The sequence below is a fragment of the Natator depressus genome, chromosome 13 (genome assembly GCF_965152275.1).
Source record: "Natator depressus isolate rNatDep1 chromosome 13, rNatDep2.hap1, whole genome shotgun sequence".
NCBI classification, from domain to species: domain Eukaryota; kingdom Metazoa; phylum Chordata; order Testudines; family Cheloniidae; genus Natator; species Natator depressus.
This window is the reverse complement of record NC_134246.1, coordinates 1,624,399-1,645,810: the sequence shown is the minus strand read 5'-3', so window position 1 is coordinate 1,645,810 and position 21,412 is coordinate 1,624,399. Positions and strand designations below refer to the sequence as shown.

Below are 21,412 nucleotides of genomic sequence, written 5' to 3'. Positions count from 1 at the left end.
CACATCTGAGCACCCACTTCCTATTGCAGTCAAAGGGAGTTGCAGGTACTCAGCTCGGGGGGGGGGGGGGGGGGAGGAAGGAGAGAGAGAAATCAGGCCACTTAAAATACATAAATATATATTTAATGCTTAACTTTCAGCACCCGAGTTTGAATATTCTGGCTCTAGTTTCTTTTCAGAACTACAAAATGAAGCCGTCAGAAGTTGGTTGAGGAAAGGACAGTGAATACAGGCTCTCCAAGTATAAAAATCCTTGTAAACACATTTTGGTTTGGGCCCAAGGAATGGAAGGAGAGATGTAAATCTTACCTCCAACCGCATGCCAGAAGATTTTTACCTGCTAACTGTTAGGGAGCTATAAAGCTGGCAGGCATAAAGGGCATGAGGTGCATCCATCCTGCTCATTATAGTCTTGAAAGTAAATCCCTCTACGCTCATTTTCATTCATCTTCTATCTTCTTACCTGTAATTTTCTCCAGCAGTGACACATCTTGAACTTCTTGTGGCAGCGAGGCAATTTTCTGCCGCACTGTGGCATCTCCTGATGCTGCATTTTCCAGGTCCTGCAGGGCTTTGATCAAGTCCTCAGTCTGCAGGATGGAAAGACAAAAAACAGACAGTTTTCAAATGGAGTCGCAGGTAACTGCAGCACTGCCAAGTTCTAAACAGGACTACTGCTAAGCCATTTTCTCTCGCTATTGTCATTGCACCACAGGCTGAATCACTTACCTTTTAAAGTGCTCTTTAGTGTCCTACTTTCTCCTTACACTCAGTACTGCAGCAAGTAGCTGTCCACAGTATCCACAAAACTCTAAAATAACCAAAAAACTATGGACTTTTGCATAAGTCCAATACAATTATCTTAACTGGTACATTGCAGTGGACATTCATCCAATTAAGAGAAGAGGACATTTAAAAACAAGTCTGAAAAGATGGAGGACAACACTATGCAGATTAGAGGAATAAAAATATTCTTTACATTTCACTTCCGCATTTCGTCTATTTCTTTTCCTCTCAATATTTTGCCTTAGAGGATTGTTTTTATTTTGCCTTGACCAAGAGGCAAATTTACATGCAAATTTATCCAACAGCGTACATGCACCTTGGGATAATGTGGAGGGGGCACATTTTATAAATCCAAAAGGTTCAGAAAGTCTAGTTTATTTAACAACACCAGTTAAGCACCACATACTCACTTGGCCCCAGCTAAAGAGCATCCCTTTTAAAGCAGACTTTAAAGCCATTGCCATTCCTTCACTAGCTCAACTGATTCTTTGGGAATATAATTGCAATACAATTGACTGCTATTGTACTCCATGAATCCTGTTCTGCCAGTTTTATTTAGTTCTTTGCAATAAAAGTGAGTGACTGGGCAACAGAATGGCAGATGAAATTCAGTGTTGATAAATGCAAAGTAATGCACATTAGAAAACATCATCCAAACTATACATATTAAATGATGGGGTCTAAATTAGCTGTTACCACTCAAAGATCTTACAGTCACTGTGGACAGTTCTCTGAAAACATCCACTCAATGTGCAGCAGCAGTCAAAATAGCTAACAATGTTGGGAATCATGAAGAAAGGGATAGGTAAGACAGAAAATATCATATTACCTCTATATAAATCTATGGTACACCCACATCTTGAATACTGTGTGCTGATGTGGTCGCCCCATCTCAAAAGATATATTGGACTTGGAAAAGGTTCAGAAATCATCCTAAAATTATTAGGAGTATGGAACAGCTTCTGTGTGAGGAGAGATGAATAAGCCTAGGACTTTTCAGCTTGGTAAAGAGATGACCCAGGAAGGATATGATAGAGGTCTATAAAATCATGACTGGGGCGGAGAAAGTAAATAAGGAAGAGTTATTTACTCCTTCTCATACACAAGAACTAGGGGCCACCAAATGAAATTAATAGGCAGCAGGTTTAAAACAAGGAAGTATTTCTTCACACAACACAGTCAACCTGTGGAACTCCTTGCCAGAGGATATTGTGAAGGCCAAAAGAGAATTAGATAAATTCCTGGAGGATAGGTCCATCAATGGCTATTAGCCAGGATGACAGGGATAACGTCCCTAGCCTCTGTTTACCAGAAGCTAGGAATGGGCAACAGGGGATGGATCACTTGATGATTCCCTGTTCTGTTCATTCCCTCTGGGGCACCTGGCATTGGCCGCAGTCAGCAGACAGGATACTGGGCTAGACTGACCTTTGGTCTGACCCAGTATAGCCATTCTGATGTTAACAATCAGCAAGTGGAATGGCCACTGAGAAAGACCCACCAGTGCAACTGACCATACCCACATTGCTTTTTACTAACCTAGTCAAAAGGAGAATCTGAGTGATAGCATTAATAGGAGCGAGACGTTAAGCAGGAAAACCTCAAATATTCAGTTTTATTTTGTTTTAAAAAGCATTCAAGGATTTGATGATTTTGCTGGCATTAGCTAGGCTAACTTTGTAGTGCTGATTTTTATCCTCCACTTTCAGTAATTAATTTTTTAGGCACACATTCAAAACTTTCATTATAAAAATACACAAATTTCTTAATACACGCCCTTTCAGTGTTTATGCTGGTTTGAAGAACCAGAAGATGTTCACTGTCTGCTTGACATACATACTTCCTTGTAAGCTACATAATGATTTCCAATAAGTGACAAATTAAACGTGTGTTAAAACAAGCCAAAAGCTGTAAGCAATCTGCAGTAAAAGCTCTCATTTCCTCGGCTCATGTAATTTGGTAGTATTTACGCCACCCATCTGGCAGACTGTTTAACTCTTCACCTTCCTTCAAATAGCCACAGATTTAACAAAAGGCCAATTGTAGCCTTAAAGAGAAGAGTTTTGATTATAGTGTCTATTTCATTTCTGTTATCTCCGTGTCATTAATGCTACACTCCAGCCAGTCTCAAACTAAGGTTCAAATCTTCAACTGACTTTAGTTTCCAACTCCATATAAATCTATTTAATGCTGATCTTTTGCAGCTACAGGGTATATAAAACTTGCTGTTGGTTTCTTTGTCAAGCTGTACTCTACCTGAAACCCAAATGAAATTTCTTGAGTCAATGTTCGTGCACTGGATTTGAGAGTTCATGAGTCAATATATAAAAAGCTTTTTATATATCTTCTGTTTTTTCCTTTAAAAAAAAAAAAGGAAACAAAAACAAGACACACTGGCAGTAGTGCAAGGGCCTTGGCTCGGTCTAGATTAAGTCACACCTACCCAGGTTTTTATTGTTAAGGATAACTTTTGGAATGGCATTCACACCTGAATGCATCTATGATCCCTTCCTCTTGCCCACTACAAAACAGACAACCCAGTGGTTTAATAAAAAACTGTTCTGTTACACATTGGCTTCCCAAGCGTAAATTGTATTTCTCCATTAATTACATTTTACTTGTTAATGGCTCCACCTTGTGGCTGTGTCTTTATAAGAGGTCACCTTTCACAATTTCTCAGATCCTTAGCCCTCCAAACATACCAGTAATGGCCCAGTGCTGGGGTCCTGGGGCGAGTAGCTCCCAGGGTAATCCTCATCTTCTTCCTCTTGTATTTGCTGAAACGTCCGCTTCAAGGACTTTTTCTCCTCTGTAACTGTAGACACACACAGTCTCAATACAAGCCATTCAAGCCTGATGTCATTTGTGCATTCACAGAATCTTAACTATCTACATTTTCAAAAGTTATACCAGATTCTTTCATGATCTCTACAGAGGGTCAATCTACAATTTAATGTTCTTTACAGAGGGCTAATCTATGTATCACTTTCAGAATGATCAGCAGCATAAGGGCAAAAGAATGATCACTTACAGTAACTGAAGTTCTTTGAGATTGTAGTGAGATCTATGAACAAAAGCAGATGTACGCACAAGCCTGGAATATTCTGGACAGCAGTGTCCCTTGGGGCTGTGCATTCACCTGTGTGCTCTTATGCACCCTATAAAGGACAAAGCACCCCAACCACCACTTAATTTCTTCACTAATACAGAATATCCAGGCAAGAGAGGCAAGTCACAAGATGTGTGGACAAAACCATCTCAGAGAATTCCAGTTACTGAAAGTTAAGTAACCTCTTTCTTCACGCATTTGTCTATGCAGATTCCATTGTAGATGAGTGACTAGCAGTTAGCACTTCTACTGTCATTATTTAGATACCCCTCAAGGTGGGCAGTAGGAGAGCCCTTCCAAACCATGAATCTGAGCTGGAAGCTGTCACAGTGAGTAGTAATAGATAAATATATGTACCGAACTCCATAGAGTTGCCTTACAAGTCTCAAATGGGGGGGGGGGGGGGTCACCTTAGCAACTATGGAGGTTGACTGAGCCTAGCAGAGTGTGCCCTAACTCAAGAAGGAAGTAGTTTATCTAATGGAGTAGGAAAATCTTACTGCAGTCTGTAACCCATTTAGAGATCTTTAAGAGAAACAGCCTGCCCTTGAGACTTATCACAAAAGCACAAAGAGCCTGGATGCTTTGTGAAATGGCTTTGTACTGGAAAGAAAGAGAATAGCCCTAAGAAGGTCTAGTTTGTGGAGTTTAGCCTCAGCAGAAGAATCATGTGGTTTACGGAAAATGTGTAAATTGATTTATATGAAAATCCAAAACCACTTTCCATAAAAATGTTGGATATGGCCTGAGTCTAACTGTCTTTATGAAAATGAACTAATGGAGGACTTGACATCATAGTCTGAAATTTCACTCACCCTCTGAGCCAAGCTGATGCCATTTTAACAGAAAAGGGACATAGTAAATATTACAACCTGGGTTCAAAGGGTGGGTACATCTACGATTGGGGCTTGAATGTGGTGCTCCTGACAGGTAACTATGCCTCACTGATGGAAATGTATGAATTAGGACCTTTAAAATAAAAATAAAAAAAATAAAATCTCCAGATACCATTATGTGGGGGGGAGGAAACTGATGCGATTCATTATGGAAAAAAATCTTTTAAGGTATGCTCCTGCTAAGTGGAAGTGGAGAACAGCCCCTATAAATTCTATGGATGAATGGGGAGAGGAGACTTTTCTCAATTGACCCTGAGGCCCAGTGTGGAAAATGGCTGTAGAACTGTGAGAACATCCTTGCTGATCTGCTGCAATGAGGGGCCTCAAATCAGCCAATCGTCAAGATAGAAATATATATGGAGGACTTCTCTGCCTGGCTGAGCTGCTCCCAGAGCCAAGTATTTGGTAAACACCCTCAGAGCTGTTGAAGGGCTAAACAGTAGGACTCTGAACTGGTAGTGGAGTCCACTGACCATGAAACACATACTTTTGGTGAGCAGGATAGATTCATGCACAGAAGTAGGTGTCCTGCCAGTAGAGTTGCAAACCAATTCATGGGCTGTAAGGAGGGGGGAGGGAGGGGTGGCACGGGGCGGGTGGGGAACGTTATAAGAAAGGGTGATCTGAAACTTGACATGAATTTGCTGAGACAACTGATCTAAAACTGGACACCATCCATCCTTCTCTTTTCTTTGGGGTGAGGAAGTAGTGGGAATAGAACTCCCTGCTGCAGAACTCTGGAGGCATCTTCTCTATAGCTCCCAGCTAAAGGAGAGTATCAATGCCAACAGTAGCAAGAAAGCAGTCAGTCACCGAAGACAGAGGACGTGGTATAGCAGCTGAAAAATGGGATCTCACAGTCTTTGAAAACTCAAAGTACAGCTGCAACTTCAAAGGAGCATGCTTGGGTATGTTGGAGACATGATGAAATTGAGCCTCCCTCTGAGCCAGGACTAGGGACAGCCATCGGTGCCAAGGCCCATCCAGAGATTTTTTTGTCCCTTCTACCTTGGGCAGTAGCAGCCACTGACTGAGCTGAAGAGGACTGATGAAAAGGCTCAGAGAGTGTTTCAAGGAAGAATGACACCTTTTAGAGCTCTTGGCACCCCAAGTAGCGTCTCTTGTAGCCAGAGCATTAGCTGAACCCAGCTTCGAGGCAGGAGCAGACTGCTTCTGAGGAGGATCCTCGGAGTCAGAGAGACTTCTCATTCTCTTTTCCATCAGAAACAACTTCAAGCAGACATCATGAGCCTTCTGAATGCACTTCAAAAAAAGTTACAAATAGAGCGCTTGTTTAAGGTAGGAAACGCCCCAAAACAAGAGGCATTTCATAGGCATAGCTGTCTCACAGGCAGGGAGATTTTAAAAGCCAGGAGACCTATTCTCAGCCACCACACCTACTCCTCGATACCAAGATGAGACTCAGAAGAAACAAGAAAAAAGTATTTTTTAAAAATCCAATGTACTTTAATTAAAAACTTAACAAGACTAACCAACTATAAAATCCTAATCCTATCCAAAAGTAAGAGGACACAGAGACTCTGACTAGCTACTATGGGTGGCAGGAAATGGTGGGGGCTGCTTCGCCCTTTATACCCTTATTCTGGGGTGCCAGGGTGTACAGGGCACACGCACAGCCCCAACGGACACTGCTGGCTAAAAGACTCTGGGCTTGCATGCATGGGAGCACACATCCTACAATGGGATCTGTGTGGACAAATGCTCAAAGACCCACCTGGTGTTTTAAACTTTGCTTATTTATAAAAGAACCCGAGAACAAGAAAATAAAAATATTAAATACACAGCTTGCCACCTGTGTAGGACAAGTGAACATTAAGTAGGCTTTAGCTTATTAATTACAGCAATTTAGCAACTTGGGCCATGTCCAAGGAAACTCAGTTTGAGAAATTCATTTCCGGAAAAAGACTGAGGTCTGTTTGTTTTACCATCAAATTACACATCTGAACTAAAAGACATCTTTTGGGACTGGACAGAAGGAGAACATCAGAAAAATCAGAGGCTGGGGGCATGACTAAATATGAGAGCCCTCCCAAAATATTACAGATTATGGCCATAAGCTCCAGTGCATCTTCCGATACCTAACCCTTTCTTTGGTTTCTGGGATGGGGGAAGATCATCCATTTCCGTTTACACGGACATCAGCTGGTAGCCTATCCAGGATGGACATGAGCAATGCTGCTCTGCTCCAAACTGCCTCCTTCTCCTCTACTGTCACCTGGCTGCCTCATTAGTCACTGCTGGAGCCATCCCTCCCTGCTTTTCTCTCTTTGCTGGTGCTCTTCTCCTTCTCTGCTCCCTCAGCTTCAGCACTGGTCTTGCCCCTCACATTCCAATCCTACACTAGATCCATCCTCTGCTACTGAGCTCAACAGGTCAGTTCCTTGTTAAGTTATTAACCCACTAGCTGCATGGGGGCATAACAGATTTTTCAGTTTGTTGGCAATTAAAATAAATTGTTTGGGGTCAAACCAAAAAGAATGGTTCTTGACATTTTTCAACAAAAAAAATCAAAAAGTTGAATAAATTTCAAGTCAGAACATTTTGATCAGAAAGATTTTGCTTACATCTTCAATAGGGCTGTCAATCGCAGTTAACTCATGCAATTAACTCAAAAAAATTAATCACACTGTTCAACAATACCAATTGAAATGAAATATTTTGGATATTTATACATTTTCATATATATTGTGTGTGTTGTGATTGAAATCAAAATGCATATTATTACAAATATTGCACTAAAATAATAGTATTTTTCAATTCACCTCATTCAAGTATTGTAGTGCAATCTCTTTGCCGTGAAAGTGCAACTTACAAATGTATTTTGTTGTGGTTACATAACTGCACTCAAAAACAAAACAATGTAAAATTTTAGAGACTACAAATCCACTCAGTCCTACTTCTTGTTCAGCCAATCGCTAAGAGAAACAAGTTTGTTTACATTTACAGGCAATAATGCTGCCCTCTTCTTGTTTACAATGTCACCAGAAAGTGAGAACAGGCATTTGCATGGCACTTTTGTAGCTGGCACTGCAAGGTATTTATGTGCCAGATACGCTAAACATTCATATGCCCCTTCATGCTTCAGCCACCATTCCAGAGGACACGCTTCCATGCTCATGACGCACATTAAAAAAATGCATTAATTAAAGTGAGTTGTACTCACGAAAGCTTGTTCTCAAATAAATCTGTTAGTCTCTAAGGTGCCACAAGTACTCCTTTTTAAAAAAGATAACTACAGCACTCGACCCAAGGTTTAAGAATCTGAAGTGCCTTCCAAACTCAGAGGGACAAGGTGTAGAGTATGCTTTCACAAGTCTTAAAAGAGCAACACTGCAATGTGGAAAATACAGAACCCGAACTACGCTAAAAGAAAATCAACCTTCTGCTGGTGGCATCTGACTCAGATAATTAAAATGATTATGCATCAGTCTGCACTGCTTTGGATTGTTAACGAACAAAACCCGCCATCAGCATGGACGCATGTCCCCTGGACTGGTAGTTGAAGCATGAAGGGACATATGAATCTTTAGCCTATCTGGCACATAAATATCTTGCGACACCGGTTACAACAGTGCCATGTAAATGCCTGTTCTCACTTTCTGGTGACACTGAAAATAAGAAGAGGGCAGCATTATCACCTGTAAATGTAAACAAACTTGTTAGTCCTACTTCTTGTTCAGCCAATCGCTCAGACAGAGTGGACTTGTAGGTTCTACAATTTTACATTGTTTTGTTTTTGAGTGCAGTTTTTTGTACATAATTCTATATTTGTAAGTTCAAATTTCATGAAAGAGATTGCACTACAGTACTTGTATTAGGTGAATTGTAAAATACTATTTGTTTTTTTACAGTGCAAATACTTGTAATCAAAAATATAAAGTGAGCACTGTACACTTTGTATTCTGTGTTGTAATTAAAATCAATATATTTGAAAATGTAAACATCCAAAAATATTTCAATAAATGGTATTCTATTCATTTTTTTAAATCGTGCTTCACAAATGGAAAGGGAAGGATTTACAAAGTGGCTAGAGGAGGAGAAGATTCCCTTAACCCTAACCCAGTGGAGTTATGGTTCTCATCCGAGATGTGGGAGACCGAGGTTCAATTCCTCTGTCTCTGATATGCAGAAAGGATTTGTTTCCCACATGGAAGGAGAGTGCCTAGATACTGGGATATTCTGGAATGGGGTTTTCTCAATCTCAACCAGGCTGTAGAATCACTCACTCTTTCCTTAGCCCAGGGATCCCAAAGTCCCAGCCTGCGGGCCATCTGTGGTCCAAGAACCTCTCCACTGCAGCCCGTGGAGGAGAGAGACATGCAGCCACGGGGCCGGCAATGTCTCCTGCAGGCGCTCCCCTCCCTCCCCCGCAGCTCCTATTGGCTGGGGGAGAGGGACAGAGATACCATCATTAGTTGCCTGGCAGAGTCAGACATGGAGACAGCATCACTTTTTCCCCCACAATGGAATATAAACCAGTCAAAATACTGATCACAGCTGTCTGATGCACACCTTACTGCAATCCTGAAGGTTTCAACTGCTCAGTCACTGAGGCCAAACATCAACAAATGGACAGAACTGAAGTGTTGCCAGGTGTCTGGCAAACATTATAAACTCTCTGGCAGGCGAAGAATTGTGTAAAGTTGTATGACAATTATTATCTCTAAGAAATTCAAAATAAAACGTTTTCTTTTCTGAACACCATCTTCAGTGACATCATCGGCCCGCTGGGAGGATTTGAGGACTGGCTCTGGCGCTTTGGTAAATTGAGTTTGAGACCCCTGCCTTAGCCCAAGGACTATCCACTGCCATCACGACTAGGAGTTGTAACAGTAACAATGACTGACCTGAAACTGCATTTTCCCCACAAATAAACTTGTCCAAAAATGTTTTGCTCAGCCTCTAATTGTGACAGAGCTCGCTCAAGCACTTCTCCCCTAGTTCACTTGCAAACCAGTCACATGGAAATAATCTATAACGCTGGTATGTTTTAATAGTTAGACAAAGAATTTTACAACTAAAGTCTGCCCGGACCTAGTTTTTTTTTTATTTTTTATGTACTTAAAAAGTAAGTTAGCTGAAACTAGGTAGGATATATAAAATTCATTTCTTGCTAAAGGAATGGGCTATTCAAAGTCTACTACTAACAAATAGGAAATTAATTAGAAACTAGCTACAAGAATATCTTATTGGATACATTTAGGTTTGAAAGACATAGAAACAAAATATAGATGTCCACGTATGTTTGCATGTATGTGTGAGAGAAGTATGCCACATATTTCCTTGAGGAAACGGAAAGGCTTCCAGTGTGGAAATAGCTTATAACTCATAAGAAGTGAAAGCTAAATAACAAATCTGCTGCAAGATTTCTCTTCCTACCCTCATGGGATTGTCTCCTTATAGATTCCAAGGCCAGAAAGTACCATTGTGATCATCTAGTCTGACCTCCTGTGTAACGCCGGCCAGAGAACTTCCCCAAAATAATTCCGAGAGCAGATCTTAAATATAAAAAAAGAATCTAATCTTGATTTAAAAATTGCCAGTGATGGAGAATCTGCCGCCCCGACCGGGAAAACCAAGAAGTCTGCTGCTTGCCAGGAGCTAAGATTTGCGATTTGACGGAGAGACTGCCGAGACTCATCAAGCCCTCAGATCGCTACCCCTTCCTGCTTCTTCACGTGGGCATCAATGATACTGCCAAGAATGACCTTGAGCGGATCACTGCGGACTACATGGCTCTGGGAAGAAGGATAAAGGAGTTTGAGGTGCAAGTGGTGTTCTCGTCCATCCTCCCCGTGGAAGGAAAAGGCCTGGGTAGAGACCGTTGAATCGTGGAAGTCAGCGAATGGCTATGCAGGTGGTGTCGGAGAGAAGGCTTTGGATTCTTTGACCATGGGATGGTGTTCCAAGAAGGAATGCTAGGCAGAGACGGGCTCCACCTAACAAAGAGAGGGAAGAGCATCTTCGCAAGCAGGCTGGCTAACCTAGTTAGGAGGGCTTTAAACTAGGTTCACTGGGGGAAGGAGACCAAAGCCCTGAGGTAAGTGGGGAAGTGGGATACCGGAAGAAAGCACGAGCGGGAAGGGCTCCTGCCTCATACTGAGAAAGAGGGGCGATCAGCAGGTTACCTCAAGTGCCTATATACAAATGCACGAAGCCTGGGAAACAAGCAGGGAGAACTGGAAGTCCTGGCACAGTCAAGGAATTATGATGTGATTGGAATAACACAGACTTGGTGGGATAACTCACATGACTGGAGTACTGTCATGGATGGATATAAGCTGTTCAGGAAGGACAGGCAGGGCAGAAAAGGTGGGGGAGTTGCACTGTATGTAAGAGAGCAGTATGACTGCTCAGAGATCAAGTATGAAACTGCAGAAAAACCTGAGAGTCTCTGGATTAAGTTTAGAAATGTGAGCAACAAGGGTGATGTTGTGGTGGGAGTCTACTATAGACCACCAGACCGGGGGATGAGGTGGACGAGGCTTTCTTCTGGCAACTCGCAGAAGTTCACTAGATCGCAGGCCCTGGTTCTCATAGGAGACTTCAATCACCCTGGTATCTGCTGGGAGAGCAATACAGCGGTGCACAGGCGATCCAGGAAGTTTTTGGAAAATGTAGGGGACAATTTCCTGGTGCAAGTACTGGAGGAACCAACTAGGGGCAGAGCTCTTCTTGACCTGCTGCTCACAAACCGGGAAGAATTAGTAGGGGAAGCAAAAGTGGATGGGAACCTGGGAGGCAGTAACCATGAAATGGTCGAGTTCAGGATCCTAACACAAGGAAGAAAGGAGAGCAGCAGAATACAGACCCTGGACTTCAGAAAAGCAGACTTTGACTCCCTCAGGGAACTGATGGGCAAGATCCCCTGGGAGAATAACATGAGGGGGAAAGGAGTCCAGGAGAGCTGGCTGTATTTTAAAGAATCCTTATTGAGGTTACAGGGACAAACCATCCCGATGTGTACAAAGAATAGTAAATATGGCAGGCGACCAGCTTGGCTTAACAGTGAAATCCCTGCTGCTCTTAAATACAAAAAAGAAGAAGCTTATAAGAAGCGGAAGATTGGCCAAATGACCAGGGATGAGTATAAAAATATTGCTCGGGCATGCAGGAGTGAAATCAGGAAGGCCAAATCACACCTGGAGTTGCAGCTAGCAAGAGATGTTAAGAGTAACAAGAAGGATTTCTTCAGGTATGTTAGCAACAAGAAGAAAGTCAAGGAAAGGGTGGGCCCCTTACTGAATGAGGGAGGCAACCGAGTGACAGAGGATGTGGAAAAAGCTAATGTACTCAATGCTTTTTTTGCCTTGGTCTTCACGAAGAAGGTCAGCTCCCAGACTACTGCACTGGGCAGCACAGAATGGGGAGAAGGTGACCAGCCCTCTGTAGAGAAAGAAGTGGTTCGGGACTATTTAGAAAAGCTGGACGAGCACAAGTCCATGGGGCTGGATGCGTTGCATCCGAGAGTGCTAAAGGAGTTGGCGGATGTGATTGCAGAGCCATTGGCCATTATCTTTGAAACCTCATGGCAATCAGGGGAGGTCCCAGATGACTGAAAAAAGGCTAATGTAGTGTCCATCTTTAAAAAAGGGAAGGAGGATGATCCTGGGAACTACAGGCCAGTCAGCCTCACCTCAGTCCCTGGAAAAATCATGGAGCAAGTCCTCAAGGAATCAATTCTGAAGCACTTAGAGGAGAGGAAGGTGATCAGGAAGAGTCAGCATGGATTCACCAAGGGCAAGTCATGCCTGACTAATCTAATTGCCTTCTATGATGAAATAACTGGCTCTGTGGACGTGTTGTTCCTTGACTTTACCAAAGCTTTTGACACTGTCTCCCACAGAATTCTTGCCAGCAAGTTAAAGAAGTATGGGCTGGATGAATGGACTATAAGGTGGAGAGAAAGCTGGCTAGATTGTCGGGCTCAACGGGTAGTGATCAATGGCTCCATGTCTAGTTGGCAGCCGGTATCAAGTGGAGTGCCCCAAGGGTCAGTTCTGGGGCCGGTTTTCTTCAGTATCTTCATAAATGACCTGGAGGATGGTGTGGATTGCACCCTCAGCAAGTTTGCAGATGACACTAAACTGGGAGGAGAGGTAAATACGCTGGAGGGTAGGGATAGGATACAGAGGGACCTAGACAAATTGGAGGATTGGAGCAAAAGAAATCTGATGAGGTTCAACAAGGGCAAGTGCAGAGTCCTGCACTTAGGACGGAAGAATCCAATGCACCACTACAGACTAGGGACCAAATGGCTCGGCAGCAGTTCTGCAGAAAAGGACCTAGGGGTTACAGTGGACTAGAAGCTGGATATGAGTCAACAGTGTGCCCTTGTTGCCAAGAAGGCCAATGGCATTTTGGGATGTATAAGTAGGGGCATTGCCAGCAGATCGAGGGACATGATTGTTCCCCTCTATTCGACATTGGTGAGGTCTCATCTGGAGTACTGTGTCCAGTTTTGGGCCCCACACTACAAGAAGGATGTGGAAAAATTGGAAAGAGTCCAGCGGAGGGCAACAAAAATGATTAGGGGACTGGAGCACATGACTTATGAGGAGAGGCTGAGGGAACTGGGGATGTTTAGTCTTCGGAAGAGAAGAATGAGGGGGGGTTTGATAGCTGCTTTCAACTACCTGAAAGGGGGTTCCAAAGAGGATGGCTCTAGACTGTTCTCAGTGGTAGCAGATGACAGAACAAGGAGTAATGGTCTCAAGTTGCAGTGGGGGAGGTTTAGGTTAGATATTAGGAAAAACTCTCTCTATGAGGGTGGTGAAATCTCCTTCCCTAGAAGTTTAAGGTCAGGCTTGACAAAGCCCTGGCTGGGATGATTTAGTCGGGGATCGGTCCTGCTTTGAGCAGGGGGCTGGACTAGATGACCTCCTGAGGTCCCTTCCAACCCTGATATTCTATGATTCTATGAACCACAGCACTTAGTAAACTGTTCTAATGGTTAATTACCCTCACTGTTAAAAATGTACACCTTGTTTCCAGTCTGAATTTGGCGAGAGTCAACTACTTTCAGCATTAGATTGCGTTATACCTTTTTCTGCGAGACTGAAAAGCCCATTATATATTTGTTCCCTATGTAGGCACATTACAGACCATGATCAAGTCACCCCTTAACCTTCCCTTTAGCAAACTAAGTAGATTGATCCCTGAAGTTAACACCATAAGGCAGGTTTTCTAATCCTTTAATCATTCTCATGGCTCTTCTCTGAGCTCTTTCCAAGTTAGATTGCGGACACCATATTACAGCCATGGTGGCAGCAGGGCTAAATACAGAGGTGATAACCTCTCTACTCCTACTCGAACTTCCCGTTTATGCCTCCAAGGATTGCATTAGCCCTTGTAGCCACAGCATCACATTGGGAGCTCATGTTCACCTGATTATCCACCATGACCACCAAATCTCTCTCAGAGTCACTGCTTCGCAGGATAAGTGTTAAGCTTTGATACTTTCCCTACTCAGTCTTTTATGGTGTCACCACATTTGGGCAAGTATCACAGGCTCCTAAGCATACTGAATGTGTTGGAATTTATTCAGAGCCATCCTGTTCAACAAGTCACATCTATTCAACCATATCTTATCAAACACTGTGGCTTTGCACAAAAGTGTACATTGGCATAACCCCACAGAATTTTCTGCTTTGAGTTACCGCACAGCTTTAGACTAAAAAAAAGTATATTCATTATCAGAGTCTCAAATATCCTCAGGCGTGCCAAGAGTTTTAACAGAACCACCTTTTGCCAATCTAAAGATATTTATACTAGATTCCAAACCTACTGTTTCCATGGTAGTTTGCAAATTCAGAAGTTACTGAAGTCAGTTACTGCTATCATACTTGTGTTTGAAAAGCCACAAGGAAAATAAGCAAGAAGGCTCAGTGTTTTACTTTATGATCCACTCAATCTTTGACCCGACTACCAGCTATAATGGTGGCTTTTGTGATATAGATGCCCACCAGGAATTGGACTGAAATCAATTTATGTCAGGAAGCCACTGAAAATCCATCACACAAACGCCAGTTTCAGTTGCTACGAACTTGAGTTAAAAAGAAACCAGCCAAACCAACTGCAACGTCATTTTCTAGCCTTCCACTTCCATGTGCCAAAAAGTCACTGTTGGTCACTCGATTAGAGACCTAAAAGTGGCAATTCTTCAACAAAAAAAACTTCAAAAACAGACTCCAACGAAAGACTGCTGAATTGGAATTAATTTGCAAACTGGATACAATTAACTTAGGCTTGAATAGAGACTGGGAGTGGATGAGTCATTACACAAAGTAAAACTCTTTCCCCATGTTTATTCCCCACCCCCCACTGTTCCTCAGAAGTTCTTGTCAACTACTGAAATGGCCCACCTTGATCATCACTACAAAAGGTTCCCTCCCCCCAGCTCTCCTGCTGGTAATAGCTCACCTTAAGTGATCACTCTCATTACAGTGTGTATGGTAACACCCATTGTTTCATGTTCTCTATGTATATAAATCTCCCCACTGTATTTTCCACTGAATGCACCCGATGAAGTGAGCTGTAGCTCACGAAAGCTTATGCTCAAATAAATTTGTTAGTCTCTAAGGTGCCACAAGTACTCCTTTGCTTTTTGTTAAATCACAGTGATCTGTAAGGATGATGCAGAATGAGGAAGGGCATCCGAGGGCCAATGACCCACCTAGCCCCCATCCAGACTCATGTCTGGAGGCAGAACAATTTTAACTGTCAGAGTGCTCTGGAAACCAACGAGTTACATTGTCTCCTTGGTTGGACCATCAGTGCAGTTGCCTATTTCTACAGGAGAGCGGAAGAGTCCTAGTCTCATCCTGGAGGTAGTAACCATGGTCACCATAGGGATATTGTTCCCTATATGCCCAAAATCTACACTCATGTCTATCAAGATAGATCCAGAGTGTATCCACTTGCATGTGTAGAGTCAAATGATGTGGTGCAGGCCCATGAGGTCTCAGGCTAACAAACCAGATCTGTCATCTCTACAAATGCAAAATCTCTTCAAGACATTTTGTCTAGGGGTATGCCTAAATGGCCAGCAGAAACCCAGAGGAGCAAATCTCAGAGCACGGCTCTACACACTGGCTTGAAAGCCTACGGAGAGGGGTGGGCTTCAGAGGCCAAGCTCAGACATCTACACAGCTGTTTTAGCACCAGAGTGTCTGCCCAAGTCTTTAAGACTCCTGTGTTTTAAAATGCAGTGGACTTACCCATAGTGACTCCAGTGTCAGCTCTGACAGCAATTCTCCTAACCTTCTATGCGCATGATGCCAGGAACTGGCCTGTTTACCACCATAGTTCTAATGTCAGTTAGTGACACATTAACTTTTCAATGGGGTATGTGTTACTGCTTTTTTTTTTTTTAAGCTATGCTTTTACCTTTTGGTGGAGGGCTACTGGTGTCCTCCATAGAAAGTTTCAGCTGTTGTATGAACTCGCTGCCATACACGCTCCTTTCTTGCCAGATGTTAAGCAATCGCTCCAAGGGCTTTTTGCAGCCCTCATCTGCCTCTCTGTTCAAATATTAAAAAATAGTTAAAACTTTGGTTAAACATGAGTATGATTTTTAAAAAATGTCGTACAAATTAGAAGCTGCAACCATCAAAGGAAGATGCAAACTTGGGGACAGGCTTTCTTGTACTGTCTGGAGTACACTGTGCAAAATACTTAGGTAACATTTTTCCCTTAAGCTGGAACCCAACAGTGTGTAGAAGTACCCCCAGTCTTTTCTGCCCGCCCACTTCCTGGATACCAACAGGACATAAGAACTTTTGCAGGGACGGAAAAAAAATTGTATCTTTCTGCTGTTATAGAAAGAACTATGAAAATCCTACAAAGTTACCAGGTTTATAGTTTAAAATGTTCACTTCTAATGATTGTTTCAGTCAATGACATCCTAATTAAAAAGGAAACTGTTTGGGTCATTAGGCATCCAAATGAGAATTTACTTATTAAACATCGACCAAATGAGCAAGACTTGTAAGGAATAAGATAAGAAACAGTGCCAAACGTTATGTAGTTATCCAGAACACACTGTCATTAGATGCTCTTTAATTCCCCTGTGCATTATAACTGTTTGGTTCAGAGACTAAGCTCGTCTTTAAATAGTAAAACAATCCTTAACTAGCTATAGACCATCCTATGACAGGAATAATATGCAGCTGCTCCCCTTTGCACCTCCTGTCTCCTCCTCTGGATTATACAAGTCACCCTTTCAGCCCAATGAGGAGGCCAATCATTTGATAACAGTTGATAGGAGCCAGTAAAGCTCACACAATTTGGACCTACCGGATATATAGATTCTGAGACATAATTTAACTCTATAATCAGATCTCACCTAGTAGCATATTAAAATGTCTACACAAAGGCAAGACATACAAGAACTGTACCCTAAGCCCACTGAAGAGATGGTATAGAAGAAGGAAGCTTAAATTAAGTTTTCTATTGGGAATATTCTAGCTAGTAACATGTTTCAGACCTATCAAAAAAGATTTATTAGCTTAAACATGAAGATAATTTTCAAACTGCACATCTTTTAGAAAAACCAAATATAGCAGCTGATTAGCAGCACAGCCGCAGAAAACAAAAGCAGGAATGGTGTGTGTGTTCATATTAATAAAGCACTTTGAAATTGTGTAATTTCAAAGCTCATAGGAAAAACTGGTCTAGTGGACTGACCAGATAGCTAGTAGTCAGGAAACCCGAGTTCTGTTTCAAACTCTCCCACTAAGGGGAAGAGTCACTCATTATGTGACACTCTCCTAGTGACAAATTATGTGACTTTGGACAAATCTTTAGACCAGAGATAATTTCCAACTTTGTACAGAGCTTTGAGATTTATGGATAAATGTAAAGTATTTAACCTGCATAGGAGTTATGCACAAAAACCCACAAACCAATTGTCACCGCACAGAACCAAAGCTAGAACCAGCCTCCCACAACTTTACTTCTGTTTCTCAAGAGCAAGGCATAACTGACAATTTCTTAAAGGAAAGGAGTTGAGTTCAATTTCTAGTAAAGACAAGTTAACCTTCCTGAGCATACATATTCCTAGAACTGAAAAGCACTTGAATTTAGACTTGTGGAATATTTAACACAAAAGCTGTGGACAGAAAAATTGGTGAAGGAAAGCGGAATGGATTAATGTGCAAACTTACCTGGCAACATGAGAAAAAGCATCCACAAGAACAGATTCAAACTCCCTTGTGAATTCAGGACCCTTCCTTTTACTGTTCTGGATGACATCGTTCGCCAAATATAGAAATGTAAGCTTCCTACTTGATTTTGCTGGGAAAGAAGAGAAGAAAACTTAACTTGCATTCTTGATTTCTCATTTCATGTTTTATTCTGAGGCTACTTGTTATACATTCCAAAAGTGCTCAGTTTCTCAGCTTAAAATATGGCTGAGTTTCCTGCATTTCAATTTTACCAAAGTAGCAAAAGCAGCTAGAAGCTTTCAAGTCAAGCAGTTCTTGATCCTCTTTGGTTTGTAATTAATTTATAAGACAAGAAGGGAAATAATCCTAATATTACTGTGCATCTTTCATCTGATGATCTCATTGTTGCATAAACATTAAACCTCACCACAAGTGCAGGTTAAGTTGTAACAGTTCTTTTCATTTTAACACCAAATCAGTGTGACAATAGACTTATTTTTCATTAATCAAATATATTGAAACAGTGTTATTTTAGCCTTATACTTAAGCTGTTTAATACTGAACATCCCTGGATGGAAGAGCTTGAACTTGGGACCTTTTATTTTTCAGAATCAGTTTTTCTAATCCATGCTATGTGGAAATAGCTATTAGCTGTGTGTTTCTTCTCAATCCCACAAAAGTTAGTTATTTCCATTCATCACCCACCATTAGTAAATGCCAATAGACCCTACACTCCGAAGAGCAGAATCTACAGGAGACAAACTCTCTAGATTCTATAGTCTCTATGTTCTAGAGCCTAAAACATATGCAAAAGCTATATTATACAACATAAAAACTGAGAATTTACAGACACAAGAGTCAGGAAATTCAGCTACGGTTCCCACAGCAAGCCTACCTCAGCTCTTTCAAATACATAGTTTTTTCTATTACCATATATGGTGACACCTAATATCTTATATAAGTGCAGGACTAACAAAATCTTGCCAAGTAAAGGGCATGCAGCCAGACTATCAATTTCTGCAGTTTCTAAGCTTTTGTTTTTAAAAACTTCCAAACGTGACTCCATACAGCCCCATCTACCTCAACTGGCCAAAAAAAACCCCTACCATATCTACAACAAGCAGCAAAATGAAATTAACAAAACTCTGGTCAGTTTCACACCTATTCACAGGGTTGTGAACCCCAAGAGTGAAACTAAGTCTTGTTAAAGTCACTCTAGTTCTCTTTGAGGAAACTATAAAGTATATGGGATATGTCTACACAGCATTTTGGAGCAGGCAGAATCAAGCCTCCCAGATTGGGATGACAAACTGGCTAGCAGGGCTTGTACTAGTGCTCTAAAAATTGCTGTATAGACAGCACTTTGAAGTTGCATCTGGGGCTGGAGCTCTGAGTCTGAAGCCTAGGGAGTAGAATGGGCTTCAGAATCTGAACTTCAGCCCCAGATGCAACTTCAAAGTAATTTTTAGAGCACTTGCACAAGCCCCACCAGCCCAAGTCAGTACATCCAGGCAGGGAGGCTCACTGCAAAATGCTGTGTAGACATTAGAAAGGTAGACACTGGATGTATTCCCAGGAAAAGAAAGCCCCAAAAATGTCCGTGTAAGGCCACAACCTACTTCTACCATGTAGCAGTCCCCAAAGTATATTGGAAAATTATTATGACTTCAAGACAAAACAGCTGATAGAAATAACTGTGAAAGTAGTCTATGATTTTAAAGAAAAATGTATTCATAAATGTTAAGATCTGGGTCTCTGATTCTGCAAAATGCTGAGGACTTTAACAGATTAAGAGAGCCAACTACTACAATTCCCCCCCCCCCCCCCAGCAAATAAACCAGTTATTTCTTAACAACATTTCTGGGTTCCACACATCAAGGAACCTGTATTAATAGTACGCATCTATATCTATACACACACACACGCGCGCGCGATGTAATATAGTATACTCCAGGAACACAGTTTACAATTAAACAATTCAATTATTTCCAGGCATTTCTCAGTAATCCCTTTTCCATTTGGCATTCCATTCAAATTTAATTGAAATGCCTTTTGCAAGTAACAATGGGATATTTAAGAGAGTGAATAAAAGGATCTAAGAGCACAAACTAAACAGTCACAAGCTCACTAAAACCTAGAAAAAAACCATTCCTATCCAACACACTGAAGGCAATGGGGTTCCACAGGTATCGCTATGGGTCCCATTTTAAGACAACGGGACCACACAGGCATAACTGAGCCGGATACTCAAAATGGAAATACAGTAAATCCTGCCTCAGAGACCACCTCTGAAGAGAGACCACCTGTCACGAGCGACTACCTGCAGAGGTCATGAGAGAGAGAGAGAGAGACCACCTCTTACAAGTGACCACTTTTGCCGACTTCCATGAGTGGTGGCTCTTGGCAGGTTTTACTCTACCACGGCTGACTCTCAGGGCTGGTCTACAGAGAGTTTTTGCACAAGGTTAACTAAGTCAGCGCAGCCCTCCAGTATGGATGCAGTTACACGGCTCTTAAAGAGTTCGTTCACATCAACGATACATACGCGCGCTTTTAAAGCCTAGGTATAGCTCATCCCGCCTCAGCACAGGGCGTCCTACAGACCCACATGTCTCTGAGTCCGCACTAAGGCTACACCAGGGGCTTGCCCCCATCTAGTAAACGAGGTTTTCGAAGGCCCCTTTCAGGCGGGAAGTGCGCCGGAAAGGAAACAAGGGAGCCGGCAGCAGGGATGAGAGACGAGGGCCCAGCCCAGGGGCCGCACGCAGGGAGGAGGGGAGCGCTCCAGCCCCGCCACCTGCGAGCGCGATGGGGCGGGAGGAGCCGGGCGGCTCCGGAGCAGGACAGCGCCCGAGCGTGCAGGGCGCAAGGGACCGACTCGGGCCGGCCTGGGAAGCCACGGGTCCGGAGCTCCGGTCCCGGCTGACTTCCGGCGGCGGGGCGGGCGCTGGTGAGGGTGCCCGGGCGCCCCCCCCCCGCTACCTTTGCGGAGCTCCCGGTGCCACACGGAGACGATGGGCCCCGCGTGCTTGCGGTGGTGGATGAGCCACAGCGACAGGGTCTGGACGCTCTGCTGAGAGTTGCTCAGCTCCGAGAGCTTCTTCTCCAGCGCCGACTCCGAGAAGGAGGACATGGCGCCGCCCGGCGCGGCGCGGCCCGGCCCCGGGGCCTGCTCAGCCCGCGGGGAGGGGGCGCGGCGGGGCCTCACCAACAACAAACCGCCACCGCTGCCACAAGATGGCCACCCGACCTCTCACCCCGCCGCGGCGGGTCAAAGGGCCCCATGCTACGGGTCGCCGGCGGGGAAGAGAGCCCACCCGTGTGTCCAGTTATAGCTCGCACATCACAGGGGGCCCGAGGCAGGCGCGGGAAAGCGGCGCATGCGCAGCGACTCCAGCTGAGGCGTCTCTAGCCTTTGCCCGGCGCCAGCCGAG

At 43.2% G+C, this 21,412-nt stretch overlaps 1 protein-coding gene across 1 annotated transcript in view; it reads right to left on the bottom strand.

The window, feature by feature from the left end:
• RPRD1B (regulation of nuclear pre-mRNA domain containing 1B) overlaps positions 1-21,148 on the bottom strand; it is a 44,068-nt gene extending 22,920 nt beyond the window's left edge. The window contains exons 1-5 of the mRNA XM_074969637.1: positions 20,961-21,148; positions 17,979-18,108; positions 16,201-16,334; positions 3,489-3,601; positions 464-590 (exon numbers count right to left, since the gene is read on the bottom strand). Coding sequence (XP_074825738.1) covers positions 464-590; positions 3,489-3,601; positions 16,201-16,334; positions 17,979-18,108; positions 20,961-21,111 — 655 coding nt within the window. The 5' untranslated portion in view covers positions 21,112-21,148. The remainder of the gene's footprint in view (positions 1-463; positions 591-3,488; positions 3,602-16,200; positions 16,335-17,978; positions 18,109-20,960) is intronic.
• Positions 21,149-21,412: the final 264 nt, after the last annotated feature.